Genomic DNA, 16283 nt, shown 5'->3' with positions numbered 1-16283 from the left:
TGCTCCGCAACAAGAGAAGCCACCACGATGAGAAGCCCGCGCACTGCAACAAAGAGCAGCCCCCGCTCGCCGCAACGAGAGAAAACCCATGCGCAGCAACAAAGACCCAATGCAGCCAAAAATAAATTAATTTTTTAAAAATAAATTAATTTTAAAAAAAACAAAAAAACCCCCCACAAACTTATGAGAAGAGTGACATTGTTTTATATTTTTGCAAATCTCCTTGGTATCTGGCTTAATAGAAGGCAGTTGGATTCTCATATCTGCTTTCTGTTATGATACGTGGCTTTGGCTGAATAAAGAAAATCTGGCCTCACGCAGACACGTAGGAGATCCTCATGCGCCTCCTAAAAAGGACTCAGGGAGCCCCCAAGGTCCTTGGACCACGTTTGGGGAAACGCTATTGCAAAAGGAAAAGCAATGGGTTGGGAATCAGAAGAACTGGATTCTTATTCTGGCTCAACTATTTAGTTGAAGCACAACTTTGTTCAAGACACTGAACCTCAGTTTTCTCGTATACAAAATAGATATATTAATAAGTCCTACCTCACAAGATTATGTCCTGAGCATTAGGACAAGATTATGTCCTGAGGTGAGATAATATATTTAAAGTACCTGGCCTGTGGCAGAGCTTAATAAATATTACTCTGCCCACAGAAAGACAAATACTGTATGATCTCACTTATATGTGAAATCTAAAAGACAAACTCATAGGAAGAGAGATCATACTTGTGGTTACCATAGGTGGAAAGTGGGGGAAGGGGTAATTGGAGGAAGGTGATCAAGAGGTACGAACTTCCAGTTATAGATAAGTCCTAGGGATTTACTGTACAACATGGTGACTATAGTTAACACTGCTGTATGATGTGTAGGAAAGTTGTTAAGAGAGCAAATCCTAAGAGTTCTCATCCCAAGGAGAAACATTTTTTTCTTTCTTTTCCTTTTTATTGTAACTATATAAGAAGATAGATGTTAGCCAAACCTGTTGTAAACATTTCACAATATATGTAAATCAAACCATCATGCTGTACACCTTAAACTTATACAGTGATGTATGTCAATTATTTCTCAATAAAACTAGAAAAAAACCAAAAACAAACAACAAACCCAAAAATATTAGTCTGCCTAGGAGGACTGTTACGTTATTGCTATGAGTGAGAGTGACTGCTGAAGATCTGACAGCTACAGGGGCCTAAAGGGGGGGGGGCTTGGCTAGGTCTTCAAAAGAAGAAGAATGGAAACAAGCAGAAAGACCAAGGAGAGATCACAGGTTTTAGATACATTGTAAAGATGTTTCCCACATAGTATAAACATGCTTATAGATAACTTGGAAAATACATTTTCCCCCGGCACATATTAAAGTCATTCTGCATGTACGATTTGTAATCTGTGTCATTTAATGGCATATCATGAACATTTCTCCATGTTTATTAAATTTTCTCTGACAACACTGATTTTAATGGCTGCTTAAGGTTTCCTTGCATGGGTGATTTATTTGACCATACCCCTATAGGATATCCAACTTGTTTTACATTTGTTGTAATCATAAAAAAAATACTACACTAGACATTTCTCTTAATGAATCTTTGTCCTAGTTTGTGAACATTGTCTAGGATAGCTTTCTAGAAGTAAAACTATAGATGATGTGTCTTAAGGTTAAGATCAAAGGCTCTGGAGTCAGTTGACCTAGGTTTGTACCCCATCTAAACCCCTTCTTAGGGGGGCAAGTCACTTAACCTCTCTAAGGCTTAATTCCTTCACCCATAGATGGATAACATTTCCTTCCTCACTGGGTTCATGTGAAGATTCAGAGTTCTTGTGAATGTAAAGTGCTTTTCATAGAACCTGACACAAAATGAGGGCTCAATAAATGTTAGCTCTTATTACTATCATAAATGCATTCAGGGGACTTCCCTGCCAGTCCAGTGCTTAAGACTTCACCTTCTAATTCTGGGGGTGTGGGTTCAATCCCTGGTCGGGGAGCTAAGATCCCACATGCTTCGTGGCCAAAAAACCAAAACATAAAACAGAAATATTGTAACAAATTCGATAAAGACTTTAAAAATGGTCCACATTAAAAAATCTTTTAAAAATTGCATTCATATATTTAATCATGCATGTATACACATACAACTGGCCTGTTTCTGGGCTATTGGTTTTGTCTTTCTTTTTTTAATTTATTTTATTTTATTTTTATTTATTTTGCGTTGGGTCTTCGCTGCTGCATGCGGGGTTTCTCTAGGTTGCGTCAAGCGGGGGCTACTCCCTGTTGAGGTGCGCAGGCTTCTCATTACAGTGGCTTCTCTTGTTGTGGAGCGTGGGCTGAAGTAGCTGTGGCACATGGGCTCAATAGTTGTGGCTCGCGGGCTTAGTTGCTCAGCAGCATGTGGGATCTTCACAGACCAGGGCTCGAACCCGTGTTCCCTACATTGGCAGGAGTATTCTCAACCACTGTGCCACCAGGGAAGCCCCTGTCTTTTTTTCTCTGTCTATTCTTATACCAACTGCACATTGTAGCCTTTTATTTATTTATACATTGCTTGTTTCATAAAGGGTTTGAGGTAACAGGCTAAAAATGTAGAGCAAATTCCGTCTCCTTTCTCCTCTTTTTAAAAATTTTTCTTTGATTTTCCTTTTTTAAAAATCTATCTTCCTTCCTTCCTTCCTTCCTTTCTTTCCTTCTTTCTTTCTTTCCTACCAGGTCTTAGTTGCGGCACACAGGATCTTTGTTGCCGCATGCAGGATCTTCGTTGTGGCATGCGTGATCTTTTGCGGCATGCATGATATTTAGTTGCGGCACATGAACTCTTAGTTGCGTGCGGCATGCATGTGGGATCTAGTTCCCTGACCAGTGATGGAACACTGGACCCCCTGCATTGGGAGTGTGGAGTCTTAGCCATTGGACCACCAGGAAAGTCCCTTCTTTGCTTTTCTTGTCTGCTTTTTATTACAAATGAATGGTAGAATCATTTTATTAAGTAACAAAGGATTCCATTCAAATTGTGATTGAGGGACTTCCCTGGTGGCGCAGTGGTTAAGAATCTACCTGCCAATGCAGGGAACACGGGTTCGAGCCCTGGTCTGGGAATATCCCACATGCCGTGGAGCAACTAAGCCCGTGCGCCACAACTACTGAGCCCACGTGCCACAACTACTGAAGCCCGCGCACCTACAGGCCGTGCTCGGCAACAAGAGAAGCCACCACAATGAGAAGCCCGCACACCACAATGGAGAGTAGCCCCCGCTCACTGCAACTAGAGAAAGCCCGCGCGCAGCAACAAAGACCCACCGCAGCCAAAAAAAAATTTTTTTTAATTAATTAAAAAAAAAAGAATTGTGACTGAATGTTGGAAAAGTGAGAAATTAATTTGGTAAGAATTGACATCTTTATAAGATTCATTTTCCGAAGAACATGACTCATTTCTCCATTTTTTTTTCAGTCTTTCTCTCTCTCAGCAAAATTTTATGATTTGCTATACATAAGTTCCTCTCATTTTCCAGTAAGGTTACAGCTAAGTATTTTATGGTGATGTTATTGTTACCTCTGTGAATGGGTAAATAACTAATCACAATAGCTAATGTATATTGAAGGCCTCCTATGTGCAGACAGGTTCTAAATGCTTTACTATGTATATATATTTTTTATTTTACATTTTTTTCCAGTCTCCCAGGTTATCCCACCCCCCACCCAAATGCTTTACTATATTAACTAATTTAATGCTCATAACAGCTTTATGAGGTAAGAACTATTATTTACATTCCTATTTTGTGGATGAGGAAACTGAGGCCAGAGGGGTTAGGTTCACATGGTTAATAAATGGATAAATAGGGCTTTAACCTCTTGCCATCTGGCTCCACTGCCCATGATCTTAACTACTATGTTATTGGGATATTTCCTAGTTCCCAGACCAGGGATCAAACCCATGCCCCCTGCATTGGAGGCATGGGGTCCTAACCATTGGACCGCCAGGGAAGTTCCGGGATATTTTTATTAATTATGTCTTCTAACTGGTTATCCTTAGTTTATAAGAAGGCTACAGATATGTTTTGTATTTGTCTTGTATTAAGTGATGTCGCTGAATGATATTATTAATTCTCATCATTTTAGAATTGATTCTCATGGATTTTCTATGTATACGATCATATCATCTGCAAACAATGATAAATTTGCCTCTTTCCAAAAGTTATAACTGCTTTTAAAAAATTTCCAGTCATTGTATTGGATTTTTCAGGATAATATTAAATAACACAGTGATGAGACAAGACATTCTTGTATTATTTTATCTTTATATAAATTGCTGACTTCATATACACATATATGTGTTTGTATATAAAGAATATTAAGACTATTAAGAATGTTTTAGAAAATGGAATTGACTTACCATTTTCTGTTTGATGTCTATTAAAAATGATCAAATGTTTTTCTGCTTGCTTTATTTTTGACCTATTATATAAATAAATTTCCTAATACCTAACTTTGTGTTAATTCCTGAGATAAACACTAATTGGTTCTGGTATATTATTATGTTAATATACTATTGACTTTTATTGTTAATCTTAAATATTTTAGGATTTTTACATTTATATTCCTAAGTGAGACAGGTCTATAGGTTTGCTTTATTTTTTTTCTGTGGAGGGGGCGGGTCCTATTTCTGACAGATTTTGATATTAGGTATATTCTGGCTTCATAAACAAATTGGGTAGTTTTCCATCTTTTTCTATGTTCCAGTACAGTTTCTACTTTCTATTCATTTTGACAGATAAATACTGTATAATAGAGATGACAAGGAAGAGAATGCAAATTGGCACAGATTATTTTGCCTCAGTAACTCTGCCACTTTTGTAGCTGGAGGAAAGCCTTGGTTGTGAAGAAGCAATTTGGAGCAGTAGGAGGGTCAAATGGGCCATTATTTTGGTGTTGAAGAGTGCAGCTGGCTGGGCAGGCACAGAGGTGAGTGAAGGTGGGCCTGGGGAGGGAAGCGAGCGCTGAAGAAGGAGGGGAGCCCAAGAGAAGGCGAAAGGAGGGTTTATAATGCACTGGCAGTGTTTAAACAAGGACATAAAAACAGAAGCAGGTTGAAGAACTGGGCCTGAAGGTGAGGAATGCTAGAGGGCAACAGGAGGGTTATCTGGGAGAGGGTACTTCTTCCCTTCCAAAAACGTTTCCAGTGCTCTAGCGTGTTTGTCACTGGCTCCTGTTGGAGAAAGTAACATTATTTCTCACCTGCCACCTCTCTGTCTTCATCCCAGCAAAGGCCTACATCCTATAGTAAAACAGTGACTGACATGCTTCTGAGCACAAAAGTTCAGCAAGGAGAGCAGAGCAGAGGGAAGGAGAGCATAAGATGGACCTCACCAACTCTGACTTTATGCCTAGGGCCAAGTCCTTTAAAAGGTTCTCTATTTCTTTTTCAGTCTGTTCCTTCTACTCCTCTGTAACTCATATAGACAGACCCACAGACCATGCTGTTCTTTAAGGCAAAGCAAAGTGCTGTAGGACAGGCAGAGAGCAATTTGGTGTGGAATTCCCGGGAACTGTTCAGCATTATGCTTGCCACATAGCGGAGGCCATTTTGAATGAAAAAACAAAGACATCCCAGACGAATGAAATTCAGCCCATCTAAATTTAACTTAAGGTCAGTCAGAAACTCTAGGCTCTTTTTATGCAAATCCTTTTGAAAATTATTTTAACTGATGGCAAAACTGACATTACTGTTTCATAGATTTCCTCTCTTCCTTTCACCCATGGAGGGGTTAGTTAACAGAGCAGCCTCCAGCTTGACATCAGGAGGAAGATTCCAGGAGCACAGATGGTCCACAGCCCAGATAATTAGCTTCTGAAGACAAAACAACATCTAATAAGTCTTCTGTGAATGTAGAGTTTGGTTGGGCACAGCTGGGGCAGAGAACAAGCAGGCCTCCCCAGCAACTCTTTTTCTTCTTAAAATGTCGGCAGAGCACTCACCCACTTCCTGTCAACTCCCTACTCATAAGACCTGCAGGGAAGAATTCAAATAAATATTGTAGACACTCCAGCCTAAAGGAGGGGAAGTATAACTCCCTACTCCTTAAGCGTGGAATGCACAAGTGACTTCCTTCTAAAGAGTACAGGATAGAAGGGGTGGCGGGAGGAGTGTAATTTTACAGTGGAGAAACCTGATAAACACTAGTTCTACCAGATGATAAACATCAACAGTCATAAATTATATTGATGGTATGTATTCTTGATATAATGTGATGAAAATGGCACTTTACCTCTGTGATCTTCCTCCCCCAAACCCATAATCCCAGTCTAATTATGAGAAAACCATCAGAAAAATTCCAATAGAGAGGTGTCCTTCAGTATACATGACCAGTACTCCTCAAAATTATCAAGGTCATCAAAAACAAGGAACATCTGACAAACTGTCACAGCTAAGAGGAGTCTAAGCAGACATGACAACTATATGTAATATGGTATCCTCGATGGGATGGTGGAACAGAAAGAAGACATTAGGTGAAACCTAAGAAAATCTGAATAAACTATGTACTTTAGTTAATAATAATAATGTATCAATTCTGGTCCATGAATAGTAATAAATGTACCATACTAATGTTAACATGTTAATAATAGAGAAAGCTGTAGGGAGGCATGAGAGAACTGGCTGTGTTGTACTACCTGCTGAAGTTTTCTGTAAATCTAAAACTGTTTTAAGAAATAAAGTCTAGGGGCTTCCCTGGTGGCGCAGTGGTTAAGAATCCGCCTGCCCTGGTCGGGGAAGATCCCACATGCCGTGGAGCAACTAAGCCCGTGTGCCACAACTGCTGAGCCTGTGCTCTAGAGCCCGCCAGCCACAACTGCTGGAGCCCGCGAGCCACAACTACTGAAGCCCGTGCACCTAGAGCCCGTGCTCCGCAACGAGAAGCCACTGCAATGAGAAGCCCACGCACCGCAACGAAGAGTAGCCCCCGCTCGCCGCAACTACAGAAAGCCTGCGTGCAGCAACGAAGACCCAACGCAGCCAAAAAATAAATAAATTAAATAAATAAATAAATGTATTTAAAAAAAGAAAGTCTGGTAATAAGAAGAAGAAGATGGGACAAAATCACCTCCAACTCTCTTAGGCTTCATAGGCATTTTCTTCTTTAGCTTTCTAATCTTCATCCTTTTGGGGCACTTACATTGCTCGGGCTCCTTATAGCTTATCCTATCCACCCGTTCCGTATTTCTCAGAACTCTGATCCCCTACGGGCTACGGTGATCTCATTCAGTCTCATGGCTTCAGTCACTACCTGTCTAACGGCGATTTCCAAATCTTGTCTGGTTCAGGTCACTGTTCATCCAACTCTCTATTACACAGCGCCCCCTAGACGTCCAATTCAGCATTTTCAAACCCAAACCCTGATTCCCCTAAACCAGCTTCTACAGAGGCCAGAACCCTGGGTTATCACCCACAGACTTCCCTTTATCACGCTCCCTGTCAGTCGGTCCCTAAATTCTGTCAACGCCTCCTGCCTCGGGGCTTTTGTATTGTGTTCTGTTTCCAACCCTGCTGCCAGGCCCTCAGCACTTCTGGCATCCCTACCTTCAGGTATTCCCTTTCTACGTCTTTCTTTGCTTTCCTTTCCTTCTTTTCCACCCCTGGAGCAGGCATTCACAAAGGAAAATGTAGAGGTTCTCTCAGGCCTCCGCCAGGCAGTTCATTTCTCCTCTCTCCTCACTATATTTCCTCACCATGGGTTCCTTTTCTCTATCCTCAGTGTGTGTGTGTTTAGGTGTTTGTTTACTTTTTTTGTGTTTGAGATATAGAATCACAAAGACTTAGTGGCTGAATTGCCACAATCTATTTAAAAATACACTAAGGCCCACGCAAAGACCCCAGCCATCAACCCGGCTTTCTCAGGATTCGGATGGACCTAAGTAGTGACACAAGAATCACCTTTGAATTCGGTAAGGGGAAAAGCTGACATAAAACGGCTGCAAAACGCAATAAAATTAAGATTCAAAATGAGGGCGAGAGATAATGAGGAAATTTTTAAAAAAGAAAGAAGGGGAGATTTTCAAAATACTGCTTATGACCATATTGCATGGGATGCAATAAAGGAAACACCTGTCCTTTCGAGCCAGCCAGGAGTCGAACCTGGAATCTTCTGATCCGTAGTCAGACGCGTTATCCATTGCGCCACTGGCCCTGAGACAATTTCGCAGCTCTCAATGATGATACTTCAAGCTTATATTGCAGGGTTTTATACTGCAGGGTTTCATGGGACGTGTAGTCTCTTATCGGAATTCTACGAGTACACGGAGCATTATGGGAGATTGAAGTTCGTCAAGAACCAGACCCTGAGATTGGTGACTCTTCCGGAGCCAAGCTGTACGTCACTGTGCAGCCCGCGGATTGGCGGGAAGAGCCACTCCCCACCCCTCCTCCTCCAGCTCCGGAGCCGTGGAAGACGCTTTGGTTGTTAGGGAGACTCGTCCCGCCTTTTGGGGGCTTTTTTTCGGCTTTGTGATTGGCTGCTAGTGTCAGGGAATCTCGGCGTGGACAGCGCGAGGGAAAAGATGGCGGCGATGGCGGTCGGCGGTGCCAGTGGAAGTCGCGTGTCCAGCGGGAGGGACCTGAATTGCGTCCCCGAAATAGCTGACACACTGGGGGCTGTGGCCAAGCAGGGGTGAGGGCCTGGACCTCTGCGAGCGGAATGCGGGGTCCGAACTCGGGGACAGAGAGGCGCAGACCAGTCATTCCCGAGAGGCAGGGGTGAGGGGGTCGGAGTGGATACGACGAGGGCGGGGGAAACCATTAGTCCTTGGAGGGGAGAAGTCTCGGGCCCTGGAGCGTGAGAGAGAGGAAAAAAAACTTGTTGGGGGCGTGGGGTCACTGAACCCCAAAGTCAGGGGAGTTATCAGGTGAACTCACACAGGGGGCGTACAGACCTCCAGGGCCATGGCGAGCGAGATTATCGTCTGAGAGTGTAAGAGGGGGCTAGGGAGAGGAGAGAAAAACCTTGAGGGGGGAAAGTTGTGCAGTACTGGTGCAGATCTGGATGTGACAGTCTTGGAAAACCAGTGACAGCAGAATAGAAAGTCCACGTGGTGTGGATTTTCATCGTTTCTCTTTACTCATCTTTTCCATGGCTGTGTTCCGGGGAGAAATTGAGGCACAGTGCAGCGGAAGTGATATGCCCCAAGGTGGGCTGAATTCAGCAGTCCAGTCGGGTGACTGACGGCAGCTGAAAGGGTTGTGCAGAATCTAGATAGCCTAGTCCAATTGCTTGGATGTCTGGGCTGCTGTCTTTACATGACGATTCTGGGTCTGTCGCGGTTGTAGGTTTGATTTCCTCTGCATGCCTGTGTTCCACCCGCGTTTCAAGAGGGAGTTCACTCAGGAACCTGCTAAGAATCGGCCGGGCCCCCAGACACGATCAGACCTACTGCTGTCAGGAAGGGGTAGGGACCATCCCACATACCCCTTAATTATTAGAGGCAATAACAACTTATGCTTTATCAGTGCCTTCCTTCTCTTCCTTTCTTGACTTGGATATATTGGTTCCCCCCGGGATATAGATAACTCTTGTTCTCTCCTTGCTTACCTGCTGAAAGCCTTAGTTCCCTATTCTGCGTCAGGCTCTCCTGTCCTGTATCTGTGATAGAAAAAGTCTGTCTCTCATCTCTAACTCTCTAGTCCCTGTTAAGAACTAGAAATTGAATGAGTAAAGTTCTGAACCTCATTCAGTCTTTGTCTTTCTTGGGTGGGGGAGTGCAGACTGGAATACACTAATTGTGGGAAAGCTTTCTCCATGGATTCGTCCAGACTCAAAAGTGGAAAAGATCCGCAGGAACTCTGAGGCGGTAAGACTGACCTCTTCAATGAATTTTTTTAAAGATCAGGTCTGTAAACAAGCTGGATGGGGAGAGTAGTATTTTCCCCCTCCATAATTTAGTAAATCTAATATAATGCAGTTAAAGCTATTTGAATTGCTTGCTCTTAACTTTTTTCTCTTGATCTCCATTCCAGGCTATGTTACAGGAGCTGAATTTTGGGGCATATTTGGGTCTTCCAGCTTTCCTGCTGCCCCTAAATCAGGAAGATAACACAAACTTGGCGAGAGTTTTGACCAACCACATCCACACTGGCCACCACTCCTCCATGGTATGGCTGAGGGCCTCCTTTCCTGCTGCATATTATGGTAGTCAGGCTGTGCTAAGTACCTTCTTGTTCCTAGCCATTCAGTAAAAGGTGGATTTGGCAGAATTGAAATGTCAGTACTGCCTACCCACAACTAAAAGTGGTAAGCAGAGAGTTATAAAATATATAGACTATTCAGATAGAAAACAAGGCAGATACTTACTTAAGGATATGCACAAGATACATGTACACACACATATAATCACAAATTGGGAAAAGCATGTAAAGGGAGTAATTTGAAATCTGGATCAAGATCTGTTTAGTTGAAGGAAGCTTTCTGGACCCAATGAGTTCAAAACAGTTGTAAATAGGGTACAGAACCTATTTATTGTTCATGTGCAGTTCTGGATGCGGGTGCCATTGGTGGCACCAGAGGACCTGAGAGATGATATAATTGAGAATGCGCCAACTTCACACACAGAGGAGTACAGTGGAGAGGAGAAGACATGGATGTGGTATGTCTCCTTTTGCTGCTGTACCAGGGCAAAGGCTAGGGTGGAGGGAAGTACAGAGTGGAACCTGTAGGAAGGTCTCCTTGAGGTATGGTGATTGGTGGGCCATATGTATTTGACTGTATTTTTCTGTATTTGACTCTGGACAGGTGGCACAACTTCCGGACCTTGTGCGATTATAGCAAGAGGATTGCGGTGGGTAAGTCCACAAATATCCTGGGATAGGTTATCATTCTCTGACCTTCTGTGACCAAAAATCAGGGGTCTCATGTACACTTGTCTGCTGGGCAGTTTTGCTACTTTCTCTGTGCCTTAGGTCTGCCTTGCTCTTAAGGAGTAGACAGATCTTGCACAAAAGAGCAAGGAAAGGCTTCTGACCTATCAGTGATTTACAGGTCTTTCTTTTCCCTTGTGTAGCTCTCGAAATTGGTGCTGACCTCCCATCTAATCATGTCATTGATCGTTGGCTTGGGGAAGCCCATCAAAGCAACCATTCTCCCCACCAGCATTTTCCTGACCAATAAGAAGGGATTTCCTGTTCTTTCTAAGATGCACCAGAGGCTGATCTTCCGACTCCTCAAGGTGTGTAGTAGAAGGGTTCTAAAGGTGCTGCAGCTAATCCTCTTGCCTTATTCACATATGTATGATGGGGTGTTCTTTGTTTTATTTTGTTTTTTCCCTCTGTGGGGTTCTTTGCCCCTCTAGTTTCTGGAGAGCAATTTCGGCAAAGTTGGGGGTCTTGGATGCAAAAACGCAAATAGCAGTAGAGGGCCCAGAAACATTTCAAAAGGAACCAGATCTCATGAAAACTTTGCAGAAAGTTTCATTTAAGAAGTTATAGCAACAGGGCTTCCCTGGTGGTGCAGTGGTTAAGAATCCGCCTGCCAGTGCAGGGCACATGGGTTCGATCCCTGGTCGTGGAAGATGCTGCGGAGCAACTAAGCCCGTGCACAACAACTACTGAGCCTGTGCTCTGTAACAAGAGAAGCCACTGCAAGGAAAACCCCGTGCACTGCAACGAGGAGTAGTCCCGGCTCCCTGCAGCTAGAGAAAGCCCGCATGCAGCAACAAAGACCCAACACAGCCAAAAATAAATAAATTAAAAAAAAAAAGTCATAGCAACAATCCATGGGCCTCTTGAGCCAGGATGATGATTATGTGGCATAGGAGGGCTCTTGATGCTTTTGTTGGTATTTGGTGATCTGGGCCTTATTTTATGCTAGAGCTCTTTGGCCATAAACCATAATAATACCCTCTTGGTACAAGGACTGTGTCTGATGGGCTGACTTATTCTCACAGTTGGAGGTGCAGTTCATCATCACAGGCACCAACCACCACTCAGAGAAAGAGTTCTGCTCCTACCTCCAGTACTTGGAATACTTGAGCCAGAATCGACCTCCACCCAATGCCTACGAACTCTTTGCCAAGGGCTATGAAGACTACCTGCAATCCCCACTCCAGGTGGGTCTGGAGTACACTGAGAGGAAGGAGGTGGGGGGAGGAAATGTCTCTTGAGAGCAGGTGCCCTAAAATCCTACCAAAGCTCAGGAGGCAGTGGGAAGGTTTTGGTATTCTGGTGCATTGTCCTTGCCAGAAACTGGCTAACTTACTTTGCCTTTTTCCTCTCATTCATCAGCCACTGATGGATAATCTGGAATCTCAGACATACGAAGTGTTTGAAAAGGACCCTATCAAATACTCTCAATACCAGCAGGTACAGTGTGGGTCCCAGATGGGGTCAAGCACAGGGCCGGGATGACCTGGGTGAGGATGGCATTATAGCCATGAGGTCTTCCCTCGTTCCCCCAGGCCATCTATAAATGTCTGTTAGACCGAGTGCCAGAGGAAGAGAAGGACACCAATGTCCAGTGAGTGCTCTCCCCATGATTCCAGAGATTTGCATGCCTGCCTCTCTACATGCAGAGTCAGCTTGACTCCTCCCTCTCTTTCTTAGAGTGCTGATGGTGCTGGGAGCAGGCCGGGGGCCCCTGGTGAATGCTTCCCTGAGGGCAGCCAAGCAGGCTGACCGGCGGATAAAGCTGTACGCTGTGGAGAAGAACCCAAATGCTGTGGTGACGTGAGTAGCAACCTTCTTTGCTGGAAAGTTTGTCCCCAGTGTCAGTTTTTCTTATCTTATCCTCACTTGTATCATCTCTGTTTTAGGCTGGAGAACTGGCAGTTTGAAGAATGGGGAAGCCAGGTGACAGTAGTCTCATCGGATATGCGGGAATGGGTGGCTCCAGAGAAAGCGGATATCATTGTCAGTGAGCTTCTGGGGTCCTTCGCTGATAATGAGCTGTCACCGGAATGCCTGGATGGAGCCCAGCACTTCCTAAAAGGTGCCTCCAGGCTGGGGTGTACTGAGTAAGGGGATTGGATTATCAACTGGGAAGGCTGGACGGGACTGGGGAGGGGTGGGTGTGGCAGCAGCCTAGAGGAGGTTACAAAGTTTAGGGAAGGCAGGGCAGACTTGGGTCAGTGCCCTTAGCAAATGAAGCAATTTCTCTGAACCTCGGTATTCACATCTGTAAAATGAGGGGAGTGGACCAGAGCAGAGACTCTTAATCGGAGATCTGTAGACTTCCTAAGCTGACATATGTACTTTGTTTGGGCTTAGCTTTCATTAGGATCTTAAAGGAAAGAAAGTTAAGAACCACTAGATTAAAATACCTTGGGTTCCTTCCAGTTTTACTCTTGTGTGACTCTAAATTAACCTAGAAGTAGAATCCCTCAGGGCAGGAGTTAGGAGCAGGTTGGCCTGGGAATGTGATAGCATGGAGCTGCCTGGGTCTATTTTGATATGGGAGGTCTGAGCTTTCAGTACAGACGCACCATTTCCATCCCTTGGGAATTAATGTGACTCTCCCGCTCTGCAGATGATGGCGTGAGCATCCCTGGGGAGTACACCTCCTTTCTAGCTCCCATCTCCTCCTCCAAGCTGTACAATGAGGTCCGAGCCTGTCGGGAAAAGGACCGCGACCCTGAGGTAAAGAGCTACTCTCTTCTGGAGGACTCTTTTCTCTTTAGTCCTTTTCTTTTTCTCTGTCAGCATAAGTGTTTTCTTCCACTGGATAAGATGAAGAGGTGAAGGAGTTGGGGATGTGGGAAAGCAATTGAAGTGAAACTATGTTTTTATCTTTTTCTTTTTCTTTTTTTTTTTTTAATATTTATTTATTTGGCTGCGTCGGGTCTTAGTTGCGGCACATGGTATCTTCATTGCCGTGTGCTAGGATCTTCAGTTGCGGCATGTGGGATCTAGTTCCCTGACCAGGGATGGAACCCGGGCCCCCTGCATTGGGAGTGCAGTCTTAGGCACTGGACCATCAGGGAAGTCCCTGTGTTTTTATCTTTGTCTGTGTCCCTAAAGCTTGAGCTGCATTCCCTGGGGAATTAGGTAGCTCTTGCCTGTCTTCTCCAGATCTTGTTCTCTCTCGGGATAGGCCCAGTTTGAAATGCCTTATGTGGTACGACTGCACAATTTCCACCAGCTGTCTGCACCCCAGCCCTGTTTTACCTTCAGCCATCCCAACAGAGGTGGGTTCCTGCATGGCTGTCCTCTGACTGGTTGCGTGAGAGCTCATCCTCCTGGTTTCTTCCCTTGCTGTCCTGAGTCTGCTCTATCTGGTCTCTATCAGGGCTTCCTTTCCTGGTTCCTGCTCATGCTTTACCAAGTTGTCTAGGGTTTCTGGCCGCTCATCACCCACACCGCTCTTCCCTGACAGATCCTATGATTGACAACAACCGCTACTGCACCTTGGAGTTTCCCGTGGAGGTGAACACAGTGCTGCATGGCTTTGCAGGCTACTTTGAGACTGTGCTTTATCAGGACATCACTCTGAGTAAGTGTCTAGGGCAGTAGATGGGGAGTATAAGAGTATGCTACCTGGGCAGTGTGTGTACATGTTTCGGGTAGCGTATGTACATGTTTCATTTAGAGTCACAGGGAACCCAGGAATCAGTGAATGGGGATCTTTGATTACTTGCTTCTGTGTTCACAGAAGAGATTCTCCTCAATCTAGGCAAAAAGCAGAGTCATGGAGACCTCAATTTTTTTTTAATTTTTAATTAAAAAAATTTTTTTTGGAGTATAGTTGATTTACAATGTTGTGTTAGTTTCAGTGTACAGCAAAGTGAATCAGTTATACTCAGTTTTTTAAATTACTTTGTCCACTTAGGTATCCGTCCAGAGACTCACTCTCCTGGGATGTTTTCATGGTTTCCCATCCTCTTCCCCATTAAGGTAGGAATCACCTTTAAGGCTCCTTGGGTTAAAGAGTAACTATTGTCATTGGTGTTCTGCCCCTTCCCTTCTCCCAGGATGATGCTTGTCTGTGACCCATGTTCTACTGCTCTCACGTGCTCTTGGATCCTGTTGTAGATGTTGGGATATCTGCAGGGGCCTTCTGCCTGGCTTCCCACGCCTACTCTGGCTATTCTTCTGTCCATTCTCTACCTGGAGCAAGAGTCATCTTTTAAAAACATGAATCTGATCCTATCTCTCTCCTGCTTTTAAAACCCTTCGATATTTTTCCACTGCCCTACAATAAGGTCTTAAATCTTTGTTAGACTTGGTGTGATCTAGTTTTTGCCTGCCTTTTCAGCCACTGTCCTTTGATTACATTGCTTCAGTCCTATGGACCTTCTTTTGGTTCCTCTAATGCCCCATGTTCTTTCCTGCCTCGTGGTTTCACACCTTTGTCCTCTGCCTGTAAAGTTCTTGGCTCATTTCTTGACTCAGCTGACTTATCTTCCAAGTCTCATTAAACATTCTTATTGTCAGATAGTTTTCCCTGACCTTGAAGACTAGGTTAGTGTTAACTTTCATAGGTGTTTTCATAGCACCCAATCCCTGTTCACAGTGTTCATCCCACTTTTGATTATTTGTTCAGTGTCTGTTCATTTCTGATTATTTGTTCTGATAGACTTCAAATAAACCTCATGAGGGTTGGAACGTCATTTGATCATTTTATCTCCACACCTAGCTTAGTACATTGCCACATAAAATTCATTAGCTCCACCCTGAACCTCCATGTCTTTCTTCTTACAGCAGCCCATTACCGTGCGTGAAGGCCAGACCATCTGTGTGCGTTTCTGGCGATGCAGCAATTCCAAGAAGGTGTGGTATGAGTGGGCTGTGACAGCACCAGTCTGTTCTGCTATTCACAACCCCACAGGCCGCTCTTACACCATTGGCCTCTAGCCCTGCCTGCAGGTGTCTAGAACCTTGGAAGCAGCTTCAGGTTCTGCTCCTGTAGCACAGAAGGTGCAGTACACCATGGGCTCTGATTTGCCTTGCCCATCAGAAAGGAGCATTTCAGTCCACTTTCCTGCCTTACATCAAGATGGGCAAAGGATGAGAATTGCAGGGCTCACGCCACCAATCTGTGAAGACTTCAGGCCAGGGCATGAGGAATTCATGTTGAATCTGTGGCTACTCCAACAGGCACTCAGCCTCAAGTGCTCCCTGGGATAGCCCTGAGAACATGTGGATTGAACAACTTTTCAGCCCTTTTCTCTGCCCATCTCTGTTCCTATTTTGATGATTTTGTGTAAGGAGGAAATACAAATAAAGTGAGGTTATGGCCTTTCCTGCTCCAACTCTGCTGCCCCCTGCCTCTGCTTCTCCACCCATTACTTACACATATTCAGATCTATGCTCTTATCC

General features: G+C 44.2%; 1 protein-coding gene and 1 non-coding gene across 2 annotated transcripts; one reads left to right on the top strand and one right to left on the bottom strand.

The window, feature by feature from the left end:
* Positions 1–8099: 8099 nt before the first annotated feature.
* TRNAR-ACG (transfer RNA arginine (anticodon ACG)) lies at positions 8100–8172 on the bottom strand. Its single transcript has one exon. It is a non-coding gene; the product is annotated as a tRNA-Arg (tRNA).
* A 179-nt stretch (positions 8173–8351) lies between these two features.
* Positions 8352–16204, top strand: PRMT5 (protein arginine methyltransferase 5). The gene is given in 18 exon segments (XM_024741694.1): positions 8352–8652; positions 9309–9427; positions 9744–9829; positions 9996–10130; positions 10509–10621; positions 10768–10817; positions 11036–11094; positions 11096–11200; positions 11918–12079; positions 12255–12332; positions 12428–12486; positions 12573–12695; positions 12782–12957; positions 13495–13604; positions 14059–14152; positions 14341–14457; positions 14794–14858; positions 15666–16204. Coding segments are annotated over 18 exon segments (1914 nt in total). The 5' UTR covers positions 8352–8542; the 3' UTR covers positions 15819–16204.
* The last annotated feature ends 79 nt before the right edge of the window (positions 16205–16283 follow it).

Source organism: Neophocaena asiaeorientalis, unplaced genomic scaffold (assembly GCF_003031525.2).
Source record: "Neophocaena asiaeorientalis asiaeorientalis breed wild unplaced genomic scaffold, Neophocaena_asiaeorientalis_V1.1 scaffold27, whole genome shotgun sequence".
Taxonomy (NCBI): domain Eukaryota; kingdom Metazoa; phylum Chordata; class Mammalia; order Artiodactyla; family Phocoenidae; genus Neophocaena; species Neophocaena asiaeorientalis.
Note: the sequence above shows the minus strand (reverse complement) of the source record. Positions and strands in the feature narration are given on the sequence as shown.